At 42.3% G+C, this 26,803-nt stretch overlaps 1 protein-coding gene across 1 annotated transcript in view; it reads right to left on the reverse strand.

Annotated features, from left to right (window-relative positions):
• Gli (carboxyl ester lipase-like protein Gli) overlaps positions 1-24,263 on the reverse strand; it is a 191,464-nt gene extending 167,201 nt beyond the window's left edge. The window contains exon 1 of the mRNA XM_067154886.2: positions 23,615-24,263. Within this exon, the coding sequence (XP_067010987.2) occupies positions 23,615-23,839 (225 nt within the window). The 5' untranslated portion in view covers positions 23,840-24,263. The remainder of the gene's footprint in view (positions 1-23,614) is intronic.
• Positions 24,264-26,803: the final 2,540 nt, after the last annotated feature.

Genomic DNA, 26,803 nt, shown 5'->3' on the forward strand with positions numbered 1-26,803 from the left:
TTTAAAAGTATGCAGGTGGTTTGTTCCGAGAGCATTAAATACTGTTTAAAATAAACCATTTGTTTTATGGAGCATTTTATGAAATTGTTCCATGCGCATGACGTCTGCAACACCTTACATGGGACATATTCCAGGAATGAGAACAAACGACCATCTTTTAGTACTGTTGAACGCCTCAGTTGGTTAATTAATGATTCCCTGTCATATATTAAGAAGATTCAAATGCATTCAGAGAAAGTAAAAAGAAACCATGAGGGAAATGCATCAGGCATAGATCTTGACTACCCAGTCCACTGTGGCCTGCGTGAAATACCTCATAATTATATATTTGCATTATGCATTGACGAGAAACCTAACAAGCGATGACACCGAGCTCTTCTTCAGCTACCTAAGACGCCAAGCGGAATAAAATGACATGGTTCGTGCGGCAAAAGAACATACAGACTGTAAAGGCTGTTTAGAACATATCTCTTCTCCAGCTATTCAAAGTCCAACATTGTGTCTTATTCGTTTTCAAGATTGAGGAGCCCTCAGATACCGAAAATCATCGTCTGTGGCACTTCTGCAGTGAACGACGGAATTTGTCACTTCCGCTACGAAGTACTTGTCCCGAAGAGAGTTACTAAAAGGTGTACGTTTATTTTTTTGAAAGACATATTCAACAGTGAAATTAAGTGTAGAAAGCGTAAAGGCGACAAATCACCTCTTTTTCTACTATGAAAATTTCTGAGACCTTTATTAGACAACATTGCTTCGAGCTAATGTAGTAGAAGAAAGTTTTGAAACTTGATAAGAAGCCCCTCAATAGGAAAGTTTTGAAACTTCAATGACATATCCAAGCCAGTGCAGCACCGCTCTATAAGTAAAGCACTGTCAACACTCGTAAAAACATCCAGTTCTTTTTATTTAGCATATAATTTACTTATTCACATATACGGCCATGCGAATACAACGCGGTCTTAGCGGCTGAATGGTGAACTAGGATGCCACCTGTTTCCATGAGTGCATTTCAAGGCCTTGTATTATAGCGTAGGCAACAGCTCGCTGGTGTTTCTTCGGGTCTATCATCTCAAGAGGACGAACAAGAAACTCCTCTGAAGCGTTGTCGGTTGGAAGGGCTTAAGAAGAAGGATTTAGCCAGCCAGACAAAATCCTTAACAGTGAATGTATTGCAATACGTGCAGAAGTTGGCCGAATAAAATATTTTGCAGACTGTGAACTTCAGGAAAAGCCAAGAATTGACTGCAACAGTGTGTAATGTTAGCTTTTGTTCAGTCCAGAGATGTGTTAATGAAGCGAAATATTTACCCATCCAAAAAATACTTTCATCTCCAAGGAAAAACTTGATGAATTAGCTCTCTCTTGGAGCTCAACCCGTACCCAGCGGCATTCAAAGAGTTCGGCAAACGTTTGGTCACCCTGGCCACTTACGGGCCTAGCAGGGGGTGATTTATGACGGCAGTGGGCTTTAAAACGAGAGTTCGCATTCCCCTTCAGAAATCCTCACAGCTCTGTTGCCAATGCACCTCTTGTTAAATAGACGTCAGTCTCTCTTTTCAGCTCAGACAATTCACACTTGCTTTGTTCGCTGTTTGAAAGTGTTGGATTATTTCTTTGCTTCGTTAATTATTATTTGTGAAGTGTGTTGTTTTTCACTTCGCTTCACGCAGTAATGTGGAGGCCGTGGGAATCACACCTGGAAATTATCGCATCAGAAAATCCTGAATTAAATCTGCCAGTGCAGGCAAACGATCCTCAACCGAGCACCGGTAACAGTGATATTCGACCGAGTAGTACTGGTTCCGTGTCCGCGAGTGATACTCAGCCGGGTAGCAGTGGTTCCGCGCCCGCGAGTGATATTCAGCCGAGCAGCAGTGGTTCCATGTCCGCGAGCGATACTCAGCCGGGTAGCAGTGGTTCCGTGTCCGCGAGTGATAATCAGCCGGGTAGCAGTGGTTCCGTGTCCGCGAGTGATACTCAGCCGGGTAGCAGTGGTTCCGCACCCACGAGTGATATTCAGCCGGGTAGCAGTGGTTCCGTTCCCACGATTGATATTCAGCCGAGCAGCAGTGGTTCCGTGTCCGCGAGCGATACTCAGCCGGGTAGCAGTGGTTCCGTGTCCGCGAGCGATACTCAGCCGGGTAGCAGTGGTTCCGTGTCCGCGAGTGATACTCAGCCGGGTAGCAGTGGTTCCGCACCCACGAGTGATATTCAGCCGGGTAGCAGTGGTTCCGTGCCCACGATTGATATTCAGCCGGGTAGCAGTGGTTCCGTGTCCGCGAGTGATACTCAGCCGGGTAGCAGTGGTTCCGCACCCACGAGTGATATTCAGCCGGGTAGCAGTGGTTCCGTGCCCGCGAGTGATATTCAGCCATGACGAAATGACAGCTCAAGTTTTCGAAAACTTGTTTAGGTCTCATCTTCTAGACAACCTGCCACGTGACCGAAAATGTGTAATCGTGATGGACAACGCAAGCTATCATTCGCGGCAGCTGATTAGGTTTCCTTCCATGATCACTAATATTAAGGACATTATTAAGTTTATGGAGTACAATAACATTCCCGTGCCAAAACCTGTACCCTTCAAGGCAGTTATGTTGCAGGAAATCAAATCAGCCAATATCAGTCAAAGGTACGCTGTAGAAGAGATCGCAGCCTCACGTGGACACGAAGTTTTGCGACTCCTTCCATATCACTGTATTTTAAACCCCATAGAAATGATCTGGTTTCAGCTGAAGACATATGTTAGGAAAAATAATGTTACGCCAACTTTGAGTGCTAGTGTGTGTCAACTTCTTCGTGAAGGAGCTGGAACGATCGGTCCTGAGAGGTGGTCTGCTTGTGTTCGAAGCACCATTAAGACAGAAGAGAAGTACTGTACGCGCACTTTTTAGTGATAGATTTTTGTACTCGATGGGGAGTAAGAAGGGAGCACTGCCGGTTCCGGTAAATACTGCCAACTAAATGGAAATGAAATCTCAATTGAATCGATAATATGATCGATCGATATGAATTTTCTAAACCTTTATTATCTTAACGCCAACAACTGTGTCACACACACAATATATAATACTATATAATATTTCCCGATGCGAAACGTGTTCCTAGCATGAATTCTATAGTTTGGCCAGGACGAATAGAAGTACATAGTGTGACGACTTCTGCTGTTTGTTATGTTCCTACACTACGCGGCGCTGGTGTAGGTAAACAGGGATCAGCTGTCCCTGAACATGTGATTTTAAATGAGATCTGATGTGACTTAATTCGGAATTCATCGTTTAAATAAATTATTCAAAACCGTGTGTTTATTATTGCTATGTTTCAGGAATGTGCATTCTCTTTACTCACCGTTGACTGTGTTTATGTGCGATCTGTGTTTCGTGCAAATTAAGATATAGTGTTCCTTGTTTTGAAAGTAATATGTGACAAATTCATAGGAAATATTTTACATTTAGTAATGATTTAATGACATTACTTCTGAAATTGGCTCGTCAGTGTCTTAACGAATATGTCAGAGCTATTTCATTAATTCACCACAAAAGCAAGTTCAGTTGCAATTATCCGCTATAACCTTTAAAAAACACATGTTCGACTGTTAGTGTACATGCTGCGTAATATAAACACATTAAAACTCGATGGATAAATAAGATAGTTGGATGCGTTAAAATATTCTTCTAGACTTGTTAGGTCCTCCTCTGTATTGTTTTGCATAGAACCAATACATGCTGTACAGCCTATCACTTCGCTTGCATGTTTAACAATATACCCACAGAACTGATGAATGACATTAATTTTTGAACTGGTGAAAGGAGCTATTTGTTCATCTTCCCAACTTGATAATGGTGGACCGAGCTAGTTGGCCGTGCGGTTAGGGGCACGCGGCTGTGAGCTTGCATCCGGGAGATAGTGGGTTCGAATCCCGCTTTTGGCAGCCCTGAAGATGGTTTTCCATGGTTTCCCATTTTCCCACCAGGCAAATTCTGGGACTGTACCTTAATTAAGGCCACGGCCGCTTCCTTCCAACTCCTAGGCCTTTCCTATCCTATCGTTCCTATAAGACCTACCTGTGTCGGTGTGACGTAAAGCAACTAGCAAAAAATGAAAAAAGATAATTGTGGCTGATCAAAGGTGAAAAAAAAATGAAATGGTGTATGGCTTTTAGTGCCGGGAGTGTCCGAAGACATGTTCGGCTCGCCAGGTGCAGGTCTTTCGAGTTGACTCCCGTAGGCGACCTGCGCGTCGTGATGAGGATGAAATGATGATGAAGACAACACATACACCCAGCCCCCGTGCCGTTGGAATTAACCAATTAAGGTTAAAATCCCCGACCCGGCCGGGAATCGAACCCAGGACCCTCTGAACCGAAGGCCAGTACGCTGACCGTTCAGCCAACGAGTCGGACTGATCAAAGGTAAGCGTGTTGCAATTTTTTTCCTGAGCTGTATTTGTGATTTTGGCATTCTCTTTGACAACAGCTTTTGCCATAGCTCTAATCTGACTGAAAAATTATGTTAAGGGTACTATCACTTTAAGAGCAGATGTTGACGTGGGATAGCCTTCGACCACTTTGAGAACAGAGTGGGATCTTTTGGGAGTGAAACAAAAATGACGCTTATAATTCGAATGTTTATTGTAACCCGAATTACAATCCGGGACATTGCAAGTTGGCATATTCACATGCAGTAGTAAATTGAAGCATATGTCAAAGTATACGTCCTACTTCTCAAATGCATAATCTTTTTCACTTTTCAGTTCATGAAAAGTTAATGCCAGCTATTTTGCACTTATACACTGGAGGACGTATAAAACTACTGAAAAAGACCACAAACTGTTTGCACACTTCCACAGTAAGCCGACGAAAAGCGCGCGTACTTGGCCCTTTTATCGACAGCAGCGCTGCAGGTGGCGGAGAACATGTACACCGTGTCTGTTAACATGTGATTCAGAGGGAGTCGTTACACTATTCATTTCTATTCGTCCTGGTTTGGCTTTGCTGTGTAAACAACAACAGTACGAGTACGTCAAGTGTACGCCAGATGTCGCACAGCGATGATAAGCGATTCTTAGTTTGTGTTTCATAGGTTGCCAATACGAATCTCGAAGATAACCAAAGTCGACCGATTCAGCATTAAGGTGTAAATCTATCACTAAAAAGTGCGCAGATAGTACATGAAACATGACACGGATAGCAACCAAGATAGATTTGTAATTCGCCTAGCAGACAATGACGAGGACGACGAATAGAGGTAAGGTAAATACTGCATTTGTTTTAAAAGTAGCTAAGTTTGCTGGCTATTTTTTTGTCCGAACTACATACTCCGATATTTATTATTATTATTATTATTATTATTATTATTATTAATAATAATAATAATCTGCTTACCCTCCAAGGTTGGTTTTCCCTCTGACTCAGAGGGATCCTACCTCTACCGCCTCAAGGGAAAGTGTCCTGGAGCGTGAGACATTTGGTCGGGGGATACTACCGGGGAGAATGACCAGTACCTCGCCCAGGCGGTCTCACCTGCTATGCTGAACAGGGGCCTTGGTGGGGGATGGGAAGATTGGAAGGAATAGGCAAGGAAGAGGGAAGGAAGTGGCCGTGGCCTTAAGTTAGGTACCATCCCGGCATTTGCCTGGAGGAGAAGAGGGATAACACGGAAAACCACTTCGAGGATGGCTGAAATGGGAATCGAACCCACCTCTACTCAGTTGACCTCCCGAGGCTGAGTGGACCCCGTTTCAGCCCTTGTACCACTTTTCAAATTTCGTGGCAGAGCCGCGAATCGAACCCGGGCCTCCGGGGGTGGCAGCTAATCACACTAAACAACTACACCACAGAGGCGGACAATTATTATTATTATTATTATTATTATTATTATTATTATTATTATTATTATTATTATCCCAGTCCCTAGTTCGTGATTTTACTTTTCCTATGCCAGGCGAGTTGGCCGTGCGGTTAGGGGCGCATAGCTGTGAGCTTCCATCGGGGAGATAATGGGTTCAAGCTACACTGTCGGGAGCTCTGAAGATGGTTCACCGTGGTTTCCCATTTTCACGCCAGGCAAATGCTGGGGAAGTGCCTTAATTAAGGCCACGGGCACTTCCTTCCCACTCGTAGACCTTTCCTAGCCCATAGTCGCCATAACACCTATCTGTGTCGGTGCGACATAAGACAAATTGTAAAAAATTGTTGCACTTTTCATTTCTTTACTGAAAGCGAGACACTGATATTAGCAGCATAAAATTAATATTTTAATGGGCCTACTTTGGTATCAATTTACGTTTAGTCTTTGTCGAGTTTATTTGCCAATGCCTTCCTCCTGTTTCTTTCTTTCTTTCTTTCTTTCTTTCTTTCTTTCTTTCTTTCTTTCTTTCTTTCAACATCTGCGACCACCGCATGGGTTAATCACGAAACAAATTATTCTGCGATATTGGTTTGTGCTGTGGTTCATTATCAAGTTTTTATATTTATATTTTGACTTTAGAATAAATTAAATGTTAACATGTTTAAATAATCGACGCAAAATATGACAACCTTGCTTTTGACAGAGCTCACTTGCCTTTTAAACGACACGCGCCTCTTGTGTCCAGAGGAAAGGAGCCGACTGTCAACCCTCATTATTACCAGGGTGGGCCAAGTTTTGAGATCAGAAGATACCGCTTGGGTATACGTTGAGCGTCAGGACTATAGTAAGGTTGCCACCCTACCACTGCCAATAAAACCCAATTGAATTGATTTGTGCTCAAGTCAAGAGAGAAGTGGCAGAGAGGAACAAGACATTCAAACTAAGGGTCGCAGAAAAACCCACGTCAGAAGCCATAGACCGTGTGACTGCTGCGGACTAGAAAAAAATGCTTCAATAGCCCGGAAAATCTTCAAGCAGACGATTGGGCCAAGGAATAGTAAGGGACGAAAGAATGGAGCCATTCTTCTTCAACGTAAATGACCACACGACAGACAGTGAGATGAGTGATGACGTAGACTGTAGACTGCCGATTCTTAATTCATTGCAAAGTAATGTAAACCCATTCTTTAAAGTAGTTATTTTTCTATATTACTCAGTCCAATATACAGTATTCTAATATTTGAAGTTATAATGTAATAAAACTGATACAGATTAATATGTAATCCGAAAGCATTTACGGCGTCCTGCAACCTGTGCTGGCGCGCGCGCCCCGAACTGCCTCAACTAAGCGACGTTTACATCATCGCTTTCCGAGCCATTTTCCAGGAAAACTACAAGACTCACGGAAATATGTTTCAGATAAGAAATATAAGTCGGGCAATTCTTTACATTTTTCCCGCAGATAATTTTTTTTGGCTGAAGAAATAAAAACTTGGCCGCTCACTGAAATTATCAATACATGTTTCTACGGATTTAAATGTACTCGTTCAAGATTATATTTTTAATAATTTAGTTAAAGCGGTTTATATGAAAAATAGCTATACCACTGAAATCAGCAGTCTTTTCTGAAGCTTGTAGTATAATTTGTTTTCAAACATTATATGAAGTAACATCAAGAGCTTGAGAGAGAACAATCTTCCTCACGCTCCGAAATTATGTGTTCAGTTGGACATTTCTTCCCCAGTTGCTGCATAACCTTGGCAACAGCGTAATTTCTCTGACCGCGACAATAGTGCATGTGCTACGAGCAAGGGGAGCAGGGGTACATTTCGTCAACGGTTGCAAAGTGGTCTTTGGCTGGTCCGATGGCTCTGCACTCCGACCGACCAGCCGAGCAGAGGAGGGGTGCATTCGGGAGACGGCTGTTCTGAGAAGGGATTTCCGTGGTTTTTCATTCTCTTGCACTAGGGCGAATGCTGGGACAGTTCCTAGTATGGGCCACACCTTCTCCTTCAGGGGAGGAATGAAAACAACTGTGAGGACTCACTGCAACACGTGCTGCAAGCCAGGTATAGAAAAGTGCGAGATATTTCAGTGAATAAGTTGAATTTTCTTTGCTTTCAGTTCCTAAACTCAGTTCATTGTGTGTTGTGTACTTCAAGCATGTATCTTATGCGGCTTGATTAATTTAATAGTGCAGCATGCCGTACTGCAAGTGAGGCTAAGGTAGAGTAGTTGATGATATGCGATTCTTTTCGCCACCGAAGGAGAGAAATCAATTTGAAAACTGGGCAAGAGCTATTCCACAGAAGGATACTGAGTTAACGCGTAATAGCAGAATTTGTCACGTTCATTTCGCTGATGATTTGATAGTAAAATCATAATTTGTAGTGAATGGTGAAAAAGTTGATATCTTTCGCGTGAGATGGAAATTACGTTCAATGCCTCAGATTTTCCTTAATTTGTCGAAATACCATTCAAGTGAGATTAAGTCCCGTGAAACTCCCAACAGGAAAAATAACCTAGAAACCATCAGGAAAAGAGAAAGAAGAATGAAGACGGGAGTGGAGCAGCGAATGGGGAATTAAAAGGTCAGTCTAATGTTTATCAAAATTTGGGACATTTTAGTGTACTTTCTGTCGCCGATCGCTCAAAAGGCGCTTAAAAAACGCTGATCGAAATTTAATTCGAGCTTGATCTTGTCTCAACTTAGCAAAATCGAGGATTAATTTCCCTGAAGTAGCTGATTAGAAATACACAGGCATTTAATTATAGAGATAAGTAGATAATAGTTCACGGGGGTTGGTTTTAATATGCTGGGAGTTGTGTGCTACGTATCTGTGTCACTCCAGTAACCTCTCCTTTCCGCACCATGTGATGAAGGCCGTAGCTCTTATTTCCTGTATGATTTTTTTTACATTGTACCCTGCCGTGGTATTTTAATTGTAATCTCTCATTGTTTTTAAAAGACAGTGTGTATACTTATCAGTTACGTAGTAATGCGTTTCCTCTGGCATGATTCGTAAGACGAGTGGAGCTTGTCCACTCTAGCGGTAGCTGACGGGGCGGGCTTGAACTCGAGGAGTCCCACATGACACTCATGACGCTATGTCTAAGCTATCCAGCCCAATGGTTTTGTCACTAACCTAACACACTGAACCCGGTCCGCATGTGCGTTTGACCATTCCAGTGTTCCAGACGCATCCCTCCCCCACCCAGGGCCGGCGACAAGGGGTCCAGACGGGACAAATGACCAGGGGCCCGGAACGAAAAAAAAAAAAAGTGAAGTTCAAATAAATTTAAATGCCAATAAGAATACAAAGTTCTGGTGTTTAAAAAGTGAATAACGAAAAAGAAATCAAGGTAGAGCATGTGTAAGTGCGCAGCAGAGAAGTATGACGTTGTTCTTACCATTTTATACCAATTTTGTATTATATTTTTGGGGGTAAATGCGAAGGAAGATGCACTAATTTTGCAACAAAGTGGCAAAAAGGTTACTCCTCAAATGTAACACAATGCTTACCTAGAAAGATACACAAAAAATACGCCAACTTTAGACCAAGATTACACCAATTTTGAATCACATTTGCGGGTTACGTACGAAGAAAATTGCACAAAATGACACCAAGGTGATTCCACAAATGCAGCCAAATCCTTGGTGTAACTCTGGAGCAGTTCAACAGTGGCGTTGACAATGAAAAAGTTTGAAAGAAAAACTTTGGTGTATTTTTGCGTTAACTTGGTGCAGAAATTGTCTGATTAACGAACTGGTGTAAAATGTCATTTCTCTTGCACCAACCTTGTTGGTGTAAATTAATGTGAAAAATATGTAGAGTAATTATGGTGCATTGTTGTTAAATCCACTGTCACTTATACACCAAATACATCACATTTGTACTGATAAACATTCTGCACCAATTGTTGGTGTAAACTCCGCCGCCAGGGGCTGATAATCACGTAAGTCTTGGTTATAAAATAACCTGCAAGTTCGCAGTTCTGGTCTAAATTAAGGGGGTGGGGATTTAGGGGAGCGAGAATATTGTCAATGGGCCTGCCCCCATCTTACACAACCATTACTCTCGTGAACTGGGGACTCGGGGTGTCATTCCATAGTTAGTCGCACTAGCGACATTTGGTCTCGGATTTTCCCCCCACAATAATCAACAAGAAGTCAGTGCTGGGTTTCGGCTTCGGGAATACGGGGTAGTCGACGCTTGTTGCTTTAGTGATGTTAAACGCGGTGGCCGGTTCGCTTCTTCCCATGCCCAGGTGTCTGGAGACGAACGGATCCACTCACTTCGCCCTTGCCCTGGCCTGGTGACCATACCTCTTCCTTAAACTCAACCAAATATTCAAGGCAACCTCCCCAAACCAAAATGCTATCAACTCAACCCCCCTCCTCCCCCTACAATCTCAACCAAGTAACTTTGAACCCACGACCTAAACCAGATCAATCAGGGCTTCTCGGTGGATAGAGTCCCCAAGCTCTCCGCTTCACCCTCCCAAAACTAACAGCCCCCGTGACCGAGCGCGTACGGATGTCAGAGTCCTTCCATTGAGCGCACTGATCTCTATACCTGGATGGCTGGTAGCTTGGGTAGCAGTAAGCCGAATAGAAGATGACTGGCGTAGTAAGATGGCAGCGAGCGCACGGTGCAATAGACCACGAGGAGCGCGCTTGCTTTGTTTATGCTTAGTTCAGTGACGCCAGGCCTCTTGATTGTAGTTTCACGAGTGTTCTGTGCTGTGTTATTGCAAAGTAAATAGTAGTGTATTTTACGAATTTAGGTTCGTTGCCTTGTAGTATGCTTGTGAATTACAAGATTAAATTTAAATATGTATGTGTTTACCTGAAATATGAATGAAGAAACATTCTACGAGGTATTAACATACCGCAGTATTCAGCTTATGGATTTACAAACAGAACCGATCAGCAGAAGGAGAAATCATTTCATCGGGGAGTTTTAATAATAATGTTATTTGCTTTACGTCCCACTAACTATTTTTTTAAGGTCTTCGGAGACGCCGAGGTGCCGGAATTTAGTCCGCAGGAGTTCTTTTACGTGCCAGTAAATCTACCGACACGGGGCTGTCGTATTTGAGCACCTTCAAATACCACCGGACTGAGCCAGGATCGAACCTGCCAAGTTGGGGTTAGAAGGCCAGCGCCTTAACCGTCTGAGCCACTCAGCCCGGCTCGGGGAGTTTTATACTGTACATAAGAATCTTCCTAGGGTAGTGTTTTGAGTTTTAGGTTTATTGTATCTTATTTCGCATATTCCGGGAGCAAAATGGCAATTAATTTTTGTAGGTTTCCTTTCTCGAGACCCGAACATCTAAGATCATCGATTAGGAGTATCAGGCGGGAGAATTGGGAGCCTTCTAAAACAGCTGTTCTCTGCTCGGATCACTTAGAGGAAGACTGTTTTGATAGAAATGGACAAACTGTACACCTTAGAAGTGATGTACAGCCAACTGTTTTCAATTTTACTTAACATTAACTGCAAGTAAAGATTTGCTTTTTTTTTTTCTTCTCATAATTAAACTGACGGTTTCGATGAAATAAGTGATGTGACCTTATAACAATCTTAGAAAATGAAGTCTGGAGGAATTCTAGACCTTATTTACATCAGTAATAATTATGGGTTTCAGACACTGGAGTGGTGGGAGAAGGGAAAGTGTGGTGGGTGTTTGGGGCTATTTCATTATACTATTAGTGGTATTTGGGACTCTTTTAACTGGTGTTACATATTTCTGATGATGACTATCAATATCGCTTTGCTAGCTGAATTTAATTAAAGAGGTTTGTAATAGTACATTAAGCTGCAGGCAATGTGATATATTGACTAGTTTTGAATATTTTCTGGTTTTATAAATGTGTACATTTGCTTCAATGATATTTTAATTTGATAATATGCGCGTTATTTCTTGGAAACAGGAAACAGAAATTCATTATCAAGCACCGATTACGATATGTCGAATCTAGGCCTGTATATTGAGCTACGTTTATAGGTACATCATTTTAAGAATGCATAATTTCGTGGCATGCATGTATACAATTTACAGCAATGTTTCCAGAAACTGGTTTTCACTCGTATTGTGTTACCGATCGCTAATTGCATGTATTCAGCAGCTAAGTTAATATTTGCCGGCCGTTATTATACACTCATGTTTATTGCTATCCCGGAGATTTACTGACCTCGGAATGACGTGTCAGTGATCCCAATGTCCTTATGCTTTGAGTGAACATGTCTCTATATTTTTAATTATTCCAATGCACCATTAATTGCGACTTAAAATTGACTATATTATCATTGCTTCCCCATAAGGAGAGCTCGAGGTTGGGTACGCCAACATGGCGAACCGCGCGTTCAACTTGGCGTACTTTCTCCTGCAGCGGAGACCTGCCATCAGCGATCCATGTATAGAGATCAGTGATTGAGCGCTAGTAGTCTCACCCCCTCAGACTTCGCCCAGCACGTCATGTAAACATTACCTTGCCACAACCACATCTCAAATCACCCAATGGTCGCCCCCAACTCTTCCAAGAAACACTGAAATATGGGGGCACTTCACTTGTCGCAACGACGTTTAGCGACAAATATTGGAACTAAACCAAAACAGTTGTAATTCACCACATCATCCAGCGTGGTGCTACTCGAGTGTGACTGAACAATGGCTTTCGGCCTAGCTAAACTGATGACGTTCATTCCAAAAACAGATCCATTATTTGAAAATGCTAGTAGAACGTGACGGAGGAGCGGTGTCTGCTTTCTTACGGTAATACTATTTGGACTACCCGCCAATGACGGCGATCTGAGCAATAAAATCTAGGGCAGAAGTTCCGTTAACACAGCTCGCACGGGACGTAAAATATTGGAAACTGGAATTTCTACATCTTTTGTTATGTACAGCTTTTAGATAGAACTCATCCTGTCGATAATTTCATGAATAGCTTGAAGATGGTTACGGGATAGTCTGTTGAGCCCTTGTCCCGTCATGTAACAGACTTGAATACATAATCGTGTACAGACAAATTTGTAAGTTTAAATATATATCCAGGCCTACCGAATGAAACAGTGTGGAACACGAACACACAGTCAACTAAATCTGGGCGTACGTGTAACCTGCTGTGAGGCTTTTAGGCTTTCGTAAACATCACACAGAGACGATTCCAAATTATAGTTACCACTTCTTTAAAATACCACATGCATTTTTACCTTTCAGGTGTTCTTTAAATGACAGACTTACAATTCAACATTTAAACATACTTTTTGATATTACAAGTAGACTTTATTCGGTTTGTTTCTCCCTTTCTTAATATGTTTATCGTCCAGTGTTGTTTTCTCCCTCAGGCTCAGCAAGAGATGCGACCTCCACCGCCTCAAGGGCAGTGTCCTGGAGCGTGAGACTTTCGGTCGGAGGATACAACTGCGAAGAAGGACCAGTACCTGCTGAACAAGGGGAGGATTGAAAGGGATGGACAAGGAACAGGGAAGGAAGCGGCCGTGGCCTTACGTTATGTACCATCCCGGCATTTGCCTGGAGGAGAAGTGGGAAACCACGGAAAACCACCTCGAGGATGGCTAAGTGGGGAATCAAACCCCCCTCTACTCCGATGACCTTCCAACGCTGAGTGAACCCTGTTCCAGCCATCGTACCACTTTTTCAAATTTCGTAGCAGAGCCGTCAATCGAACCCGGGCCTCCAGGGATGGCAGCTAATCACACTAACCACGACACCACAGAGGCGGACAATTTGGTTTGATGCTTTATTGTAATTCGGTCAATCTGAAGTATATTTTCACTTACTTACAATGGCAATTTAATCTGGAAGTTTAGATGTCCAATACATTTTGTAATTTCAGTATCGATCAGCCTGAGTTCCTATTTTTCACTTTTAATAAACCACGTAAATCGACTTTGAAAATTGTGTAATATGAGCCGTACTATACACCAGGTGTCGGTATATGAACCAACAAAAGTGTGTCCGTACTGACCTTTTACAGGACCGGTAGAACCTTCCATTTTATTATTTCCTTATTTATTTAAATTGTAGGGATATTGTGCCATATGTACAACATTATTCGGAAGACCGAAATACAAATAACAACGCACCACATTGTGCGATGTTCGATCTTCTTCAGGTTTCTGACGAGTTTTGCGGCTACACAAAGCAGGTCTACGTAATAATACAAAGAAATTAAAATATCAGAATGAATTTAATTTCGGAAAGGAGCCGCCATGCGAAATAAGTCGATGTTTAATTCTATATTGCTGACAATGTGAAGGATCTACCTTTAGAATATATTTCCCAACCGAAGCACTGAAAAACCACGCACAAATCAAGGAGACTGTGTACTGATGTCTAGAGAATAACTCGTGAACGGTTAAAGATACTTCATTCTGATTTCCCTCTCAGAAATGGTACTAAGGGGCCCATAATCGGACTTTTTCATGGCGTCAGTATATTCTGAAATAATGGTAATAGCTAGAGCCTGGAAGTTAGGCCAAGCCGGCCTCGTGGTGTGCCTGCCTCTTACCCGGATGTCCCGGATTCTATTCCCGGCCAGGACAGGTATTTTCACCTGGATCTGAGGGCTGGTTCGAGGTCCACTTAGCCTACGTGCTTACAATTGAGGAGCTATCTGACGGTGTAATGGCACCCCGGTCTACAAAACCAAGAATAACGGCCGAGAGGACCACATGACACCTCTAATATGCAGGCCTTCGGGCTGAGCAGCGGTCGCTTGGTAGAACAATGCCCTTCAGGGCTGTTGTGTCATGGGGTTAGTTTAGGAAGTTAGGCAAAAGCTTTTTTTTTTTTTAAATCCGGGTGGAAGTGTCACACGAACATGCTTCCGTACGACGAGTTGTGCCTATTTTTGTTTCCGTAGTCTAATGCCTTTTAAAAAAGTTTTTGTGGATATTTTCTGCTGTTAATTAGGCTATGTATTAAAATTAATCAATGGAAATAAAAACATATAATTCCAATGTACTGCATCTATAAGAGTTTTGTCTGTACGTTGTTCAGAATTTGAAAAGAATGGTATTTCTGTATCGGTCATGTCCACAATAACAAGGAAATACACTTTTTACTTTTCCGTAATTTATGTCTGTCTGTCTGTCTGTATGTATGTACACGCATCACGAGAAAACGGCTGAAGGGAATTTAATGAAAATCGGTATGTAAAGTCGGGGGATGAACCACTACAATCTAGGCTATAAATTATTTTGTTCACGCTGAGTGAAATGGTAGTTTAGGGGAATGCCTGAAATTTAATTCTCAAATATTTATATTATTAGTGGCGCTATCGATAAATATTACATAACTAAAGTTATATAAAATTGAATTTCCGATCATTTATGTCATATACATTTTTACTCTACCGGCTATGATAACAGAGATATTCGTGAATTTGTATTGTTGTTGCTAAGTCCATATCAACGCCGAGTCACATGAAAATGGGTGAACAGAATGTAATGAAAATCGGTATATGGAGTCGGGGAATAAGAAACTACAGTACAGTCTGTTATAAACAATTTTATTCACCCTGGATGAAATTGTAGTTTAGGGGAAGGTATCAAATATTAATTTTTAAGTACCTATGTTATTGGTCCTATCGAAAAGCACTACATAACAAAGGTTACAGAGAATACAATTTCCGACCATTTTGTTTTATTCAGTTTTACCGTATCGGCTTTGATAAGAGTGGTATTTCAGAGTCGGAAGAAAACTGAATGTGAAGGCCTACAATATCGAAAGCTCTTAAAATTGATCAACTATTGACCCTTGTTTGTTGTGATGTTCTTTATCTCTTATGCTGCCACTGAACTCCGGTAGATGGGACTACTGCTGCGACCAAGTACAACAACCTGACTAAATATTGGCAGGAAATAGGTGGGGAGTTAGAAAACTTTACCATGCCATTCTTCTGTTTCATACATTTGCTGATACTACTGGTACGTAACACACTGGTTCATCACAGTATTCCAGCTATTCGATCCTTACTCTGGCGCGCTGTTTTGAATGAGCAGTGTGCACAGTTATGTTAATGGCTCATTTAGTAGTAGTAACTTAGTACCGTAGTAGAAGTAGTACGACCTGGTCTAGAATTACAATTTAGGCCTATTCCAAATTATTACACAACCATTTGCTAAATAACTTAAAATTCAACTCCGAAAAGAGCTGTTTCTTAAGAAAAGCGTCTTCCTCTTCACTTTTATTAAATTCTATGTTCATTTTATTCCAAATTAGCAGTGAAGAGGAGGTTTCTCCTCTTGCTTGGAGGAAGAATTTGCCTCCAATTCAGATAGTTCTTTACGCCGCCAGTGTAGTGAATTGTGATTTTCCGATTCATCGGGTACTCCTAGGAAACATTAGCAAAAGAGCATAGTTTTTGGCCTGGGACTCTCCACTATTCGACCCCCCGGCTGCCGGAAAAAGACGAAGAGCTGTCTGCGGCTTGGTAATTCCAGCTCTGGAACTTTGGACTGTTAGATCAGCAGCGTAGTACTATTCGTTAAAAGTGAGAGATTGTGTGGTTTTTCATTTGATCGAGTATTTCATATGATAGTATTGCTTTTAATCGTGCCATTCCTGCTGACGTCATTGTAATGACCTATGTCCATTTCGGTTCGGAAAACTACTAAGAAAGTCTTTTTGAGGATGTAAAAAGGCGGGTGGAGATTGAGTGCCTACAAATTATAATGCAAACTCCCCAGCTTGATTGTGATTGATAGTAGGCAAGCGGGCCTACCGTTACAATGAAAATTTCCTAACCCAGTCTTCATATGAGTAGATACGTCTGGTGACTTCCCCGTCGCATTTCTAGGGTAACGTTAAGCTTTTTTTTTTTTTTTGGTAGGGGCTTTACGTCGCACCGATACAGATAGGTCTTATGGCGACGATGGGATAGGAAAGGTCTAGGAGTTGGAAGGAAGCGGCCGTGGTACAGCCCCAGCATTTGCCTGGTGTAAAAATGGGAAACCACGGAAAACCATTTTCAGGGCTGCCGATAGTGGGATTCGAACCTACTATCTCCCGGATGCAAGCTCACAGCCGCGCGCCTCTACGCGCACGGCCAACTTGCCCGGTCGGTAACGTTAAGAGCTATGCAATTTAATACAACGTGTACTCTACCTAAGCTAGAATTCTGTATACAATGTAGAATTCCGTAGAGAAGCACAGGTACATCAGCTAGTTAATCTATATATATAAAATAAGAGTGTTGTCTTACATTGTTCAGAATTTGAAAAGAATGGTATTTCTGTATCGGCCATGTCCACAGTAACAAGAAAATGCATTTTTTACTTTTCCGTAATTTCTGTCTGTCTGTCTGTCTGTATGTATGTACACGCATCACGAGAAAACGGCTGAAGAGAATTTAATGAAAATCGGAGTGTAAAGTCGGGTGATGAACCGCTACAATCCAGGCTATAAATTATTTTAATCACGCTGAGTGAAATGGTAGTTTAGGGGAATGCCTGAAATTTAATTCTCAAATATTTATGTTATTAGTGGTCTTGTCTTAATGAAAATCGCTAGACAAAGATGGGCAATAATTCGCTACAATATAGGCTATCCACGCTGAGAAAATGGTAGTTTAGGGGAAGAACTAAAATTTAATTGTCAAATGTGTATTTTATTAGTGGTCGTATCTACACGAAAATTGGTATGAAAAGTAGGGGAATAGGTCGCTATAATCTAGGCTGTCAATAATGTTATTCGCACTGAGTGAAATGGTAGTTTAGTGGAAGGCCTGAAATGTAATCTGTATATAAAATAAGTGTTTTGCCTGTGCATTGCTCAGAATTTAAAATGAATGATATTTCTGTATCTGTCATGTCGATAGTAACAAGGAAATGCATTTTTTACTTTTCTGTAATTTCCGTCTGTCTGTATGTATGTACACGCATCAATAGAAAACGGCTGAAGAGAATTTAATGAACGGTATGTAATGTCGGGTGACGAACCACTGCAATCTAGGCTACAAATTATTTTATTCACGTTGAGTGAAATGGTAGTTTAGGGGATGGCCTGAAATGTAATTCTCAAATAAGTTACTTATGTTATTAGAGGTCGTATCGATAAATACTACATAACTAACATAACTTTAGTTATGTCGTAACTTAGTAGTAGTTATGTAAGAAGTTATTAAATTTCCGATCACTTATGTCTTGTACATTGTTACCGTACCGCGTATAATCAGAGATATTCATGAATTTGGATTTTTGTTACTAAGTCCATATCAGCGCCGAGTCACGAGAAAATGGGTAAACAGAATTTAGTGAAAATCCGTATGTAAAGTCTGAGAATAAGGAACTACAATCTACGATATAAATAATTTTGTAAGACACCCTAGTATCACAGAGTCGAAAGAAAACTAATGTGAAGGCCTACAATATAGAAAGCTCATAAACTTTAACAACAATAACACTACATTGACCATTGTTTGTTGTGATGTGCTTCTTGTCTTCTGTTTCCTCTCATCCCCGATAGATAGGATTACTGCAGCGTACCGAGGTCTTTTTAATTTGCTTGACGTCGCACCGACACAGGTAGGTCTTATGGCGACGATTGGGATAGGAAATTAATAGTGGTGTGAAGGAAGCGGCCTTGGCTTTAAGATACAGCCTGGTGTGACTGGTGTGAAAATGGGAAACCACGGAATACCATCTTCAGGGTTGCCGGCAGTGGGGTTCGAATCCACTATCTCCCGGATGCAAGCACACGGGCAACTCGCCTGGTCGTACCGACTGTAACAGCCTGCCTGTATATTGGCGGGAAGTAGCTGGGGAGTAAGATAACTTTCTTCTTTAGCATGCCATTCCTCTGGTTCATACATTTTCTGAAAACACACTGGTTCATCATAGTATTCGAGCTGTTCAATCCCTACTCTGAGGCACCGATTGGAACGAGTGGTGTGCATATTTAACGGAATAATGACAGAGGAGTGTTCACGGCAGTCTGCAACCTGGTTATTCCCGCTCTGGAACTTTGGACTGTTAGATCGGCACCGTAGTACTGTTCGTTGAATGTGAGAAAGTGTGCGGTTTTTCATTTGATCGAGTATTTTATATGATAACATTGCTTTCACTCGCTACATTCCTCCTGACCTATGTTGAATTCAGTTAGGAAAACCACCAACCCAGTATTTCCGAGAATCCCGTAGCGAAGCACGGGTACATCAGCTAGTAATAAAATAAATCACTTTAACTTATTAGATAAGAAATAATAATTACACAAACTATATTTTCACATTACACAAATCTCTACTGAAAACTTCACAAGCCAAATTGGTCGAGAGGGTTGCCAGGTCCCGTCCTTGCTACGTTAAATTAAGTGATGGTGGTGAGTATTATTTTAAGAGGAGGGACAATTTGGTGACCTTCCTCTACTAACACTAATCACAAGGAAAACGGAAGAGATCCGAAACTTCGAGAAATGAAGATATCGGCAAAGGACCATGAAGAAGAGTAAAAATTAAAGACTCCCCAGGCATCGCGAATTTAATACCGTCGGGGCCGGAAGAGAACAAGAGTTGATCAAGGGTGGTCAGACAGGAAAGGTAAGAGCGAGGCACCTGACACAAGTAAGACTCAGGTAGGGGAACCGTGGTCGCCAACCTTCACTCCAAAATTAAGAGACCCTGGTCCCCCTCTTAGTCGCCTCGCACGACAGATAGCAGATACCGTTCACCCACAGGGGGTACCAAAATGTGATGCAGATGTGTGTTATGCAACTTACATTAAAGCATTATTTTCGAGCCCATTTTTTTCATTATAAACGCCTATTTTAATTATTTTACTGTCTACTTCCTAAATGTGAAGTGCTTATTTGGCTGCCTATTTTAGCAGAAGTAAATGCCTGAATTTTTGGGTTCCCCTTGCTTTTGAAATAGAACTACAGTACACTGTTTCCTACACACAGCCTTACAAATTCAGCACCGTGATTGTTTTGAAAATCGGACAAGTGGCCTACTTCTCGAGAAAATGTGATATCTACCAGCTGCGGACTCCCCTGTTCCCCGAGCGAGTTGGCCGTGCGGTTAGGGGTGCGCGCAGCTGTGAACTTGCGTTCGCGAGATAGTAGGTTCGAACTCCACTGTCGACAGCCATGAAGAGGGTTTTCCGTGGTTTCCCATTTTCACAGCAGGCAAATAGTGTAGCTTAATTAAGACCACGGCCGCTTATTTCTCTCTCCTAACCCTTTCTTATCCCATCGTCGCCGTAACACCTATCTGTCTGTGGGGGGGGGGGGAAGTGAAGCAAAATTAAAAAAAAAAAAGTCCCTCTGTTCGATTCGCGCTACGTGTGAAACATGAACTTGCTGGTGTCATACAGAGTTGCTTCGCCTTCTTATAGAGAGGTGTTCTCTCTACTCTACGATGATAACATGTATCATTTCACCTTTAATGTCGGCGTAGGTAATAGGATACGTGCCTGGTTCGATAGCTGCAGTCACTTAAGTGCGGCCAGTATCCAGTAATCGGGAGATAGTGGGATCGAGTCCCACTGTCGGCAGCCTTGAAGATGGTTTTCCGTGGTCTCCCATTTTCACACCAGGCAAATGTCAGGGCTGTACCTTAATTAAGGCAACGGCCGCTTCCTTCCACTTCCTAGGCCTTTCCTACCCCATCGTCGCCGTAAGACCTATCTGTGTCAATGCGACGTAAAGCAAAAAAAAAAAAAAAAAAAAGGTTCTGTGAGACTACATTTTTATCCTGGCGTCTCATTGAGGACCAAACGAGCTAGCTGCGTGGTGTGGGGCGCTTAACTGTTCCGGAGATGGTAGGTTGGAACCCAACTACGTGGTTTGCCATTTCCACACCATTTTTACTTCAATAGGCCATGACCACTGTGTTCCCGGTTCTAGTTCTTTTCTAACCGATCACTGAAAACCCACCTGATGAGTTGCGACTGGAATCGCGAAGAGTCTATTCCATATGCCTGGAGAACCGGGTACCTGGTTCCGTGGAACTGACCACACGACACCTCGTAATCTGCAGCGGTCGCTTGGTAGGCCATGGCCCTTCCGGGCTCTTGCGCCATGCGGTTTGGTTTGAATTACTTTTGTTTTCATCGCTGCTTAACAGTATCTAAGGTTGTCTCTGTAGTATAATTGTTGAAGTAGATGTTTTATTAAGTCATAATTGCCGTGCACGTTTTGATTTATTGAGAATCCATACCATTTGATTAGTTTAAAACATAGAATCGTATATTCTGATCAAATTTGCTGATACTACTGGTACGTAACGCACTGGTTCATCACAGTATTCCAGCTATTCGAACCTTACTCTGAGGCACTGATTGGAATGAGCAGTGTGCCGTCGGGATCAGAAGGGTTGACTGAGGGGACTGGGCTAGGAAAGGAAACCCGTTACGTACGGCGTTAACGGTGTTAAATCATACATTTTATCACAGAGTATTTATGAGCACGCTAGAGAGAATAGCTAGCTGCCACAAGGTTCATACGTAATGTTGTGTTTAAAGTGTATATCAGGGATTTTCCCAAAAATGTTTCATCTGTTTCCCGTATTGCACACTTCTTGGCAACGCTTAATATGTTGATAACATTCGTCCGTCTGATTAATTCTCCTGGTTCGGGGACCGGGTGTTTATGTTAGTTCCAACACTCTCCTCTTCCTATTCAGACAACATGCCACAGAAACACAAAGGGAGGAAGGGCATCCGGCCGTAAAACAGGGCTAAATCAACATAAGATAACATACATACAATGTGTGTGTAGGTGGGGGGGGGGGCGTAGTAGAAGAAAAAAGGATTATAAAAAAGAGTAATCAACGTCGGCGATAACAAGAGACACCGTCATCCAACGCAACCCAGCCTTGTTTTGCGGCAGCTGGTCGTGAAATACTATTAGCACGGTATTCGTGGAGACGTTAAGATACAGAACTAAGGGTTCTGAATAATAATATGTGGATAAAATAATCGTGACATCGCCAAATGGTGCTCCAAAACCGAAATAAGAACACAATCACGAATTACCACTACCGTATTTTTTATAGCTAATATCACATCGACGTATTTAAAAGTATTTGCTTCTGCAGAAAGTTTTATTGTTCACTTGGATTTAAGTTATAACCAGAAACGGGATGAAGCTCCTTGCATATCTCTCGATTATCAAACCACGGAAAACCACTTCGAGGATGGGTGAGGAGGAAATTGCAACCCCCTCTACCCACTTGACCTCCCGAGGTTGAATGGACCCCATTCCAGCCCTCGTACTACTTTTCACATTTCGTGACAGAGCCGGAAATCGAACCCGGACCTCCGGGGTTGGTTATGGTATTACGTCTTCGGTTTCGGCACTGCCGTAAATCAAGGGTGGGTTAGGGACGACGGTGTCTGTCATTAGCATGTTTAATTGCAAACAAGAAAATATGATCAATGAATATACCTGTGGATCTTAAGTATCTAAAATATTCCGTAAATCAATTTAAATTGTAGTATTAACGTAAAAAAATACTGTAGATATATCGGGAAGAGTATTAAAATGTATAACAATATTATTAGTATGCTATCGCCAAAGTGTTAATATTTACAGTTGTACAATTCATAGTTTTAAAATCATATCGGATCATTACCAGGATCCAAGGAGTCCTTAATGTTAATTACTAATTTATGGCACTGGAAAGTATAATACTCATATTGATTTAATACTCCAGTTACAAAGTAATTGCACTTTCCGCAATTTCCCATACATCTCCCCCAAGAGTATAAAAACATCTCCAACGACATCAATATTATAAAAAAGGAAAAGAAACATAAGTGATAATATCAATCTTCATAAATACCTCCCCTGGTGATAACGACCTTCTTCTTAATGCGTTTACCGTCAAGGGCTGCTCGGCGAGGGGACCCACCTCACCAGCTCTGCTGAACAGGGGCCTTGTGGGGCGCTGGGAAGATTGGAAGGAAGCGGCCGTGGTCTTACGTTAGGTACCATCCCGGCATTTGCCTGGAGGAGAAGTGGGAAACCACGGAAAACCACCTCGAAGGACCACCGGGAGTGGCAGATAATCACACAAGAACCACCTACTGGGTAATTTCCCTTGATGGCGAGAGCTAGTACACTGTCTTCTGCTATGGGCTAGAAAAAGTTCATTCATTGTTTCAGTCTCATGCTTGCTTTTGCCAATATCAAAGTGACTGGGGAATGAGCAATGCCATGCATATCACTGGGCTTGGCACACTCGTATGTTATATCAACTTCTGACTCAGTGAAGAAAGCAATGGGAAACTCCTAATTTCCCTTGTATGCCTCTTCAGTGATGCCTAGGCCACTGATGACAGCTGATGGCGGGCGAAGCTGTTGGGGATCCGGGTTCACCCCAAACAAACACACACACTGTGTATGCAAGGGAAACAAAGTATTTTATGATTTTGCTTTACGTCGCGCCGAAACAAATAGGTCTTATGGCGACGATGGGATAGGAAAGGACTAGAAGTGGGAAGGCAAGTACCGTGGACCTTGCCTGGTGTAAAAATGGGAAACCACGGCCATTCTCAGGGCTACCGAAAGGGGGGTTCGAACCCACTATCTCCTGAATGCAAGCTCACAGCTACGCGACCCTAACCGCACAGCCAACTTGCTCGGTAACAAGGTATTTATTGTTAAGAAAAAGAACCGTGCTAAGAACAGGTACTTACATTTGAGAGGGGGGCGATGGAACTAATTGCCAAAGAAACCGACCTCTTACCACTTAAGAAAGGTTCTGGTGCTTTGACAAAACAGAAACTCACCTGGAACCGGTACGGGTCTTGATCTGAACCCCTTCCTCTATTGAAATTGTAGTTGGCGTCCCCTTGCTGCGGTTGCCCGTAGCGACGGTTGTTGTACACATACGTCCTCTGAGTTGGGCTCATGTAATCACCGTCATAGCGTCTTCTGGAGTCATACTGGCTGTACTGACCCACACAGATGCCCACAAGGAATCCAGACCAAACTACTACACGTAATATCGCCATTTTAATACTCCACAGCCCATTAAAACACTTGATATTTCGAGGAGGTGAAGGGGGCAACGCCCCAAGTGGTAGAAGGCTCCTCTACCCACACGAACTCACATGCCTACACAAGAACACACGCACACACTTTTGTTCTAAAAGCCTTCGCAAATCAAATCACTACTGTTACATTCGTCATAACGCTTTGAGGTAAAATGGACTTGAACTAACAATGGAATATTTCCTTATCTAGCTGTTACATGTCATCCTTACACTTTTATAAGAAGCGCACGTCAGATAACTTATCAACCAACTATTCACTTCTGATTCACTGATAAGGACTACAACTCAAACAATGTTTATAAAAAGGATGCAAGCCGTTCCCTTCCGAGACCTTGAAAATTCAGGTAAACGTTAGGAGAAATTTCTCCGTGCGCTACCTATGAGCGCTGATACTCGTTTGACGCGTGTTAGGTGTATTATTTTGAACGTTAGTTCTCATGTTTCGTAACAGGTGGCAGACGAGCACAAAGTGGAGTGTCATTTGAAGCTGGTAGCATCTACCGTAAGATGGCAACAAATTCGCTTTTGATCTTCATTCTTCATGACGTCGCTAATTAGTCGCCAAATTAAAGTTCTGTACTGGTCCTCGCTGGTTTGTGAATATTGGTTTTAAGGACAAAATTATGTTATCAAGCTGATGCTCGGCGATCGTTAAACAAATAATAAGAGTATTATACGTACGTTTCAATCATCGCACACCTACGACCTGTTTTAACACGAAATAACTAAATAACTCAACGTTAAACCCCTGAAAGGAGCCCTTTGTTAAGAAGGGACGTTTGTCCCCACCATCTTGAAAGTAGCTCTCCGACTCAAAATTAGAACCGTTCCCCAGCGAAGAGGGAGTTTCTTCTGTGACGGGAGATGAATATCGCCTCTCAGCCAGATCGATTTTCCCCCGCCAGTGAAGAACCAAAGACTTTTCCGACTCATCAGCATTTCTCGGAAACAGATGAGGAAAGGGGCATAGTTTTCGCTCTGGGAATAATAATAATAATAATAATAATAATAATAATAATAATAAATTGCCCAATAAGTGCTGGGATTACAAAATCATTCCATCTATGTAAGTAAAATTCTAATAGATTTTTCACTTCCAATTCTTGACTCTTATTTCTTTTTTAATCTCATATTAGATGTACGAAAATCGAAAGCAGGTTCGGTTGAGCTTTGGCTGTTTTACATCACGGCAAAATTTTCGAAAATCGGTGTTGAAGTTCAGGGATAGCTAGCTATAAATTACTTGACAAGTATAGAATGGGTCCGTCTCTGTGGTGTAGTGGTTAGTATGATTAGTTGCCAACCCCGGAGGCCTAGGTTCGATTCCCGGTTCTGGCACGAAATTTGGAAAGGTGGTCCGAGGGCTGGAACGGGGTTCACACACCCTCGGGTATTTGATTCCTACCTCAGTGATCCTCCAAGTGGTTTTGCATGATTTCCCACTTCTACCCCAGGAAAATGCCAGGATAGTACCTGTCTGTCTTAAGGCCACAGCAGCTTCCTTGTCTATCCCCCCTCCCACAAGGCCCCTGTTCAGCATAGCAGGTGAGGCCGCCTGGGCAAGGTACTGGTCCTCCTCCCTGGTTGTATACCCCTGACCCAAAGTCTAACACCCCAGGACACTGCCCTTGAGGTGATAGAGGTGGGATCCCTCGCTGAGTCCGAGGGGAAAACCAACCCTGGAAGGTAAACAGATTAAGAAAAAATGAAAGAAGAGCATACAGTAGCACAGGACTCCTAATGTCAACGTTCTCCATTAACGATGTTATAATAATTTGGAGATATTAGGTCGCGTAATGTAAATTATCTGCCGGCACGTTTTGAATCTGCGACCAGGATTGTCTTCTTATTTAAATTTTTTGTTTTTGCTATTTGCTTTACGTTGCACCGACACAGATAGGTCTTATAGCGACGATGGGGCAGGAAAGGCCTAGGAATGGGAGGGAAGTGGCCGTGGTCTTAATTAAGGTACAGCCCAAGCATTTGTCTGATGTGAAAATGGGAAACCACGTAAAACCATCTTCAGGGCTGCCGACAGAGGGATTCGAACCCACTATCTCCCGGATGCAAGCTCACAGCCGCACGGCCAACTTGCCCGGTAGGATTGTCTTCAGAACAGTAACAAAGATGTTAGTGGAGACACACACACAGGTTTCCGCTGGGCGTCAACTAGAAAGACCTGCAACAGGCCTCTCTGGAGGTCACATCATGTCACCGCATGTGGAATAATCCAATAATGGAGATATTTGTTATTATTACAGTTTTCACAAACTATGATATACAGTGGTGGTCAAAATAATAGAGCCACCTGGCAAAGGTTTAGAATAAAGTGCAAATTTATTACTAGACATGTTTGTACTATGATGGAAACAAAATTTTATGTTGTACAGGAACCATTACAACAGAGTCACATTGTACCACAGTCAGTTATATAGATAACACAACTGAAACTAATCAATAATATTCCAAATAATACCAGACCACAGGGTAAAAAAAAATAGAGCCAATTGACACAAATATTTTGTACTTGATCTAAGTCTTATGAAATTTACAGGAACAGTCGTTTTTCATAGGAGTGCATTAGTACTTCGTGGTGTAACCCTTATTTTTGAGGATTTCCCTGCACCTCTTACCCATAGAGTCGACTAAACGCCTGCATTCGTCGCTGCTGAACGCATACAAGGCTCTCTGGATTTCTTCCCAAAGTTTATCTAAAGACGTAGCTTTTGAGCGGTCAATTCTCTCGTCTACAATCTCCCATAAGTTCTCGATGGATGATGCGTCAGGGGATTGAGGTGGCCACTCTAATACTTCGATATGGTGATATTGAAAAAACTGCCTTATGATCCTTGCAGTATGCTTTGGATCGTTATCGTGCTGAAATTTCAATTTCAGCGGCATTTCCTCTTCAGCATAAGGCAG

This window comes from Anabrus simplex, chromosome 10, assembly GCF_040414725.1.
Source record: "Anabrus simplex isolate iqAnaSimp1 chromosome 10, ASM4041472v1, whole genome shotgun sequence".
Lineage (NCBI taxonomy): Eukaryota > Metazoa > Arthropoda > Insecta > Orthoptera > Tettigoniidae > Anabrus > Anabrus simplex.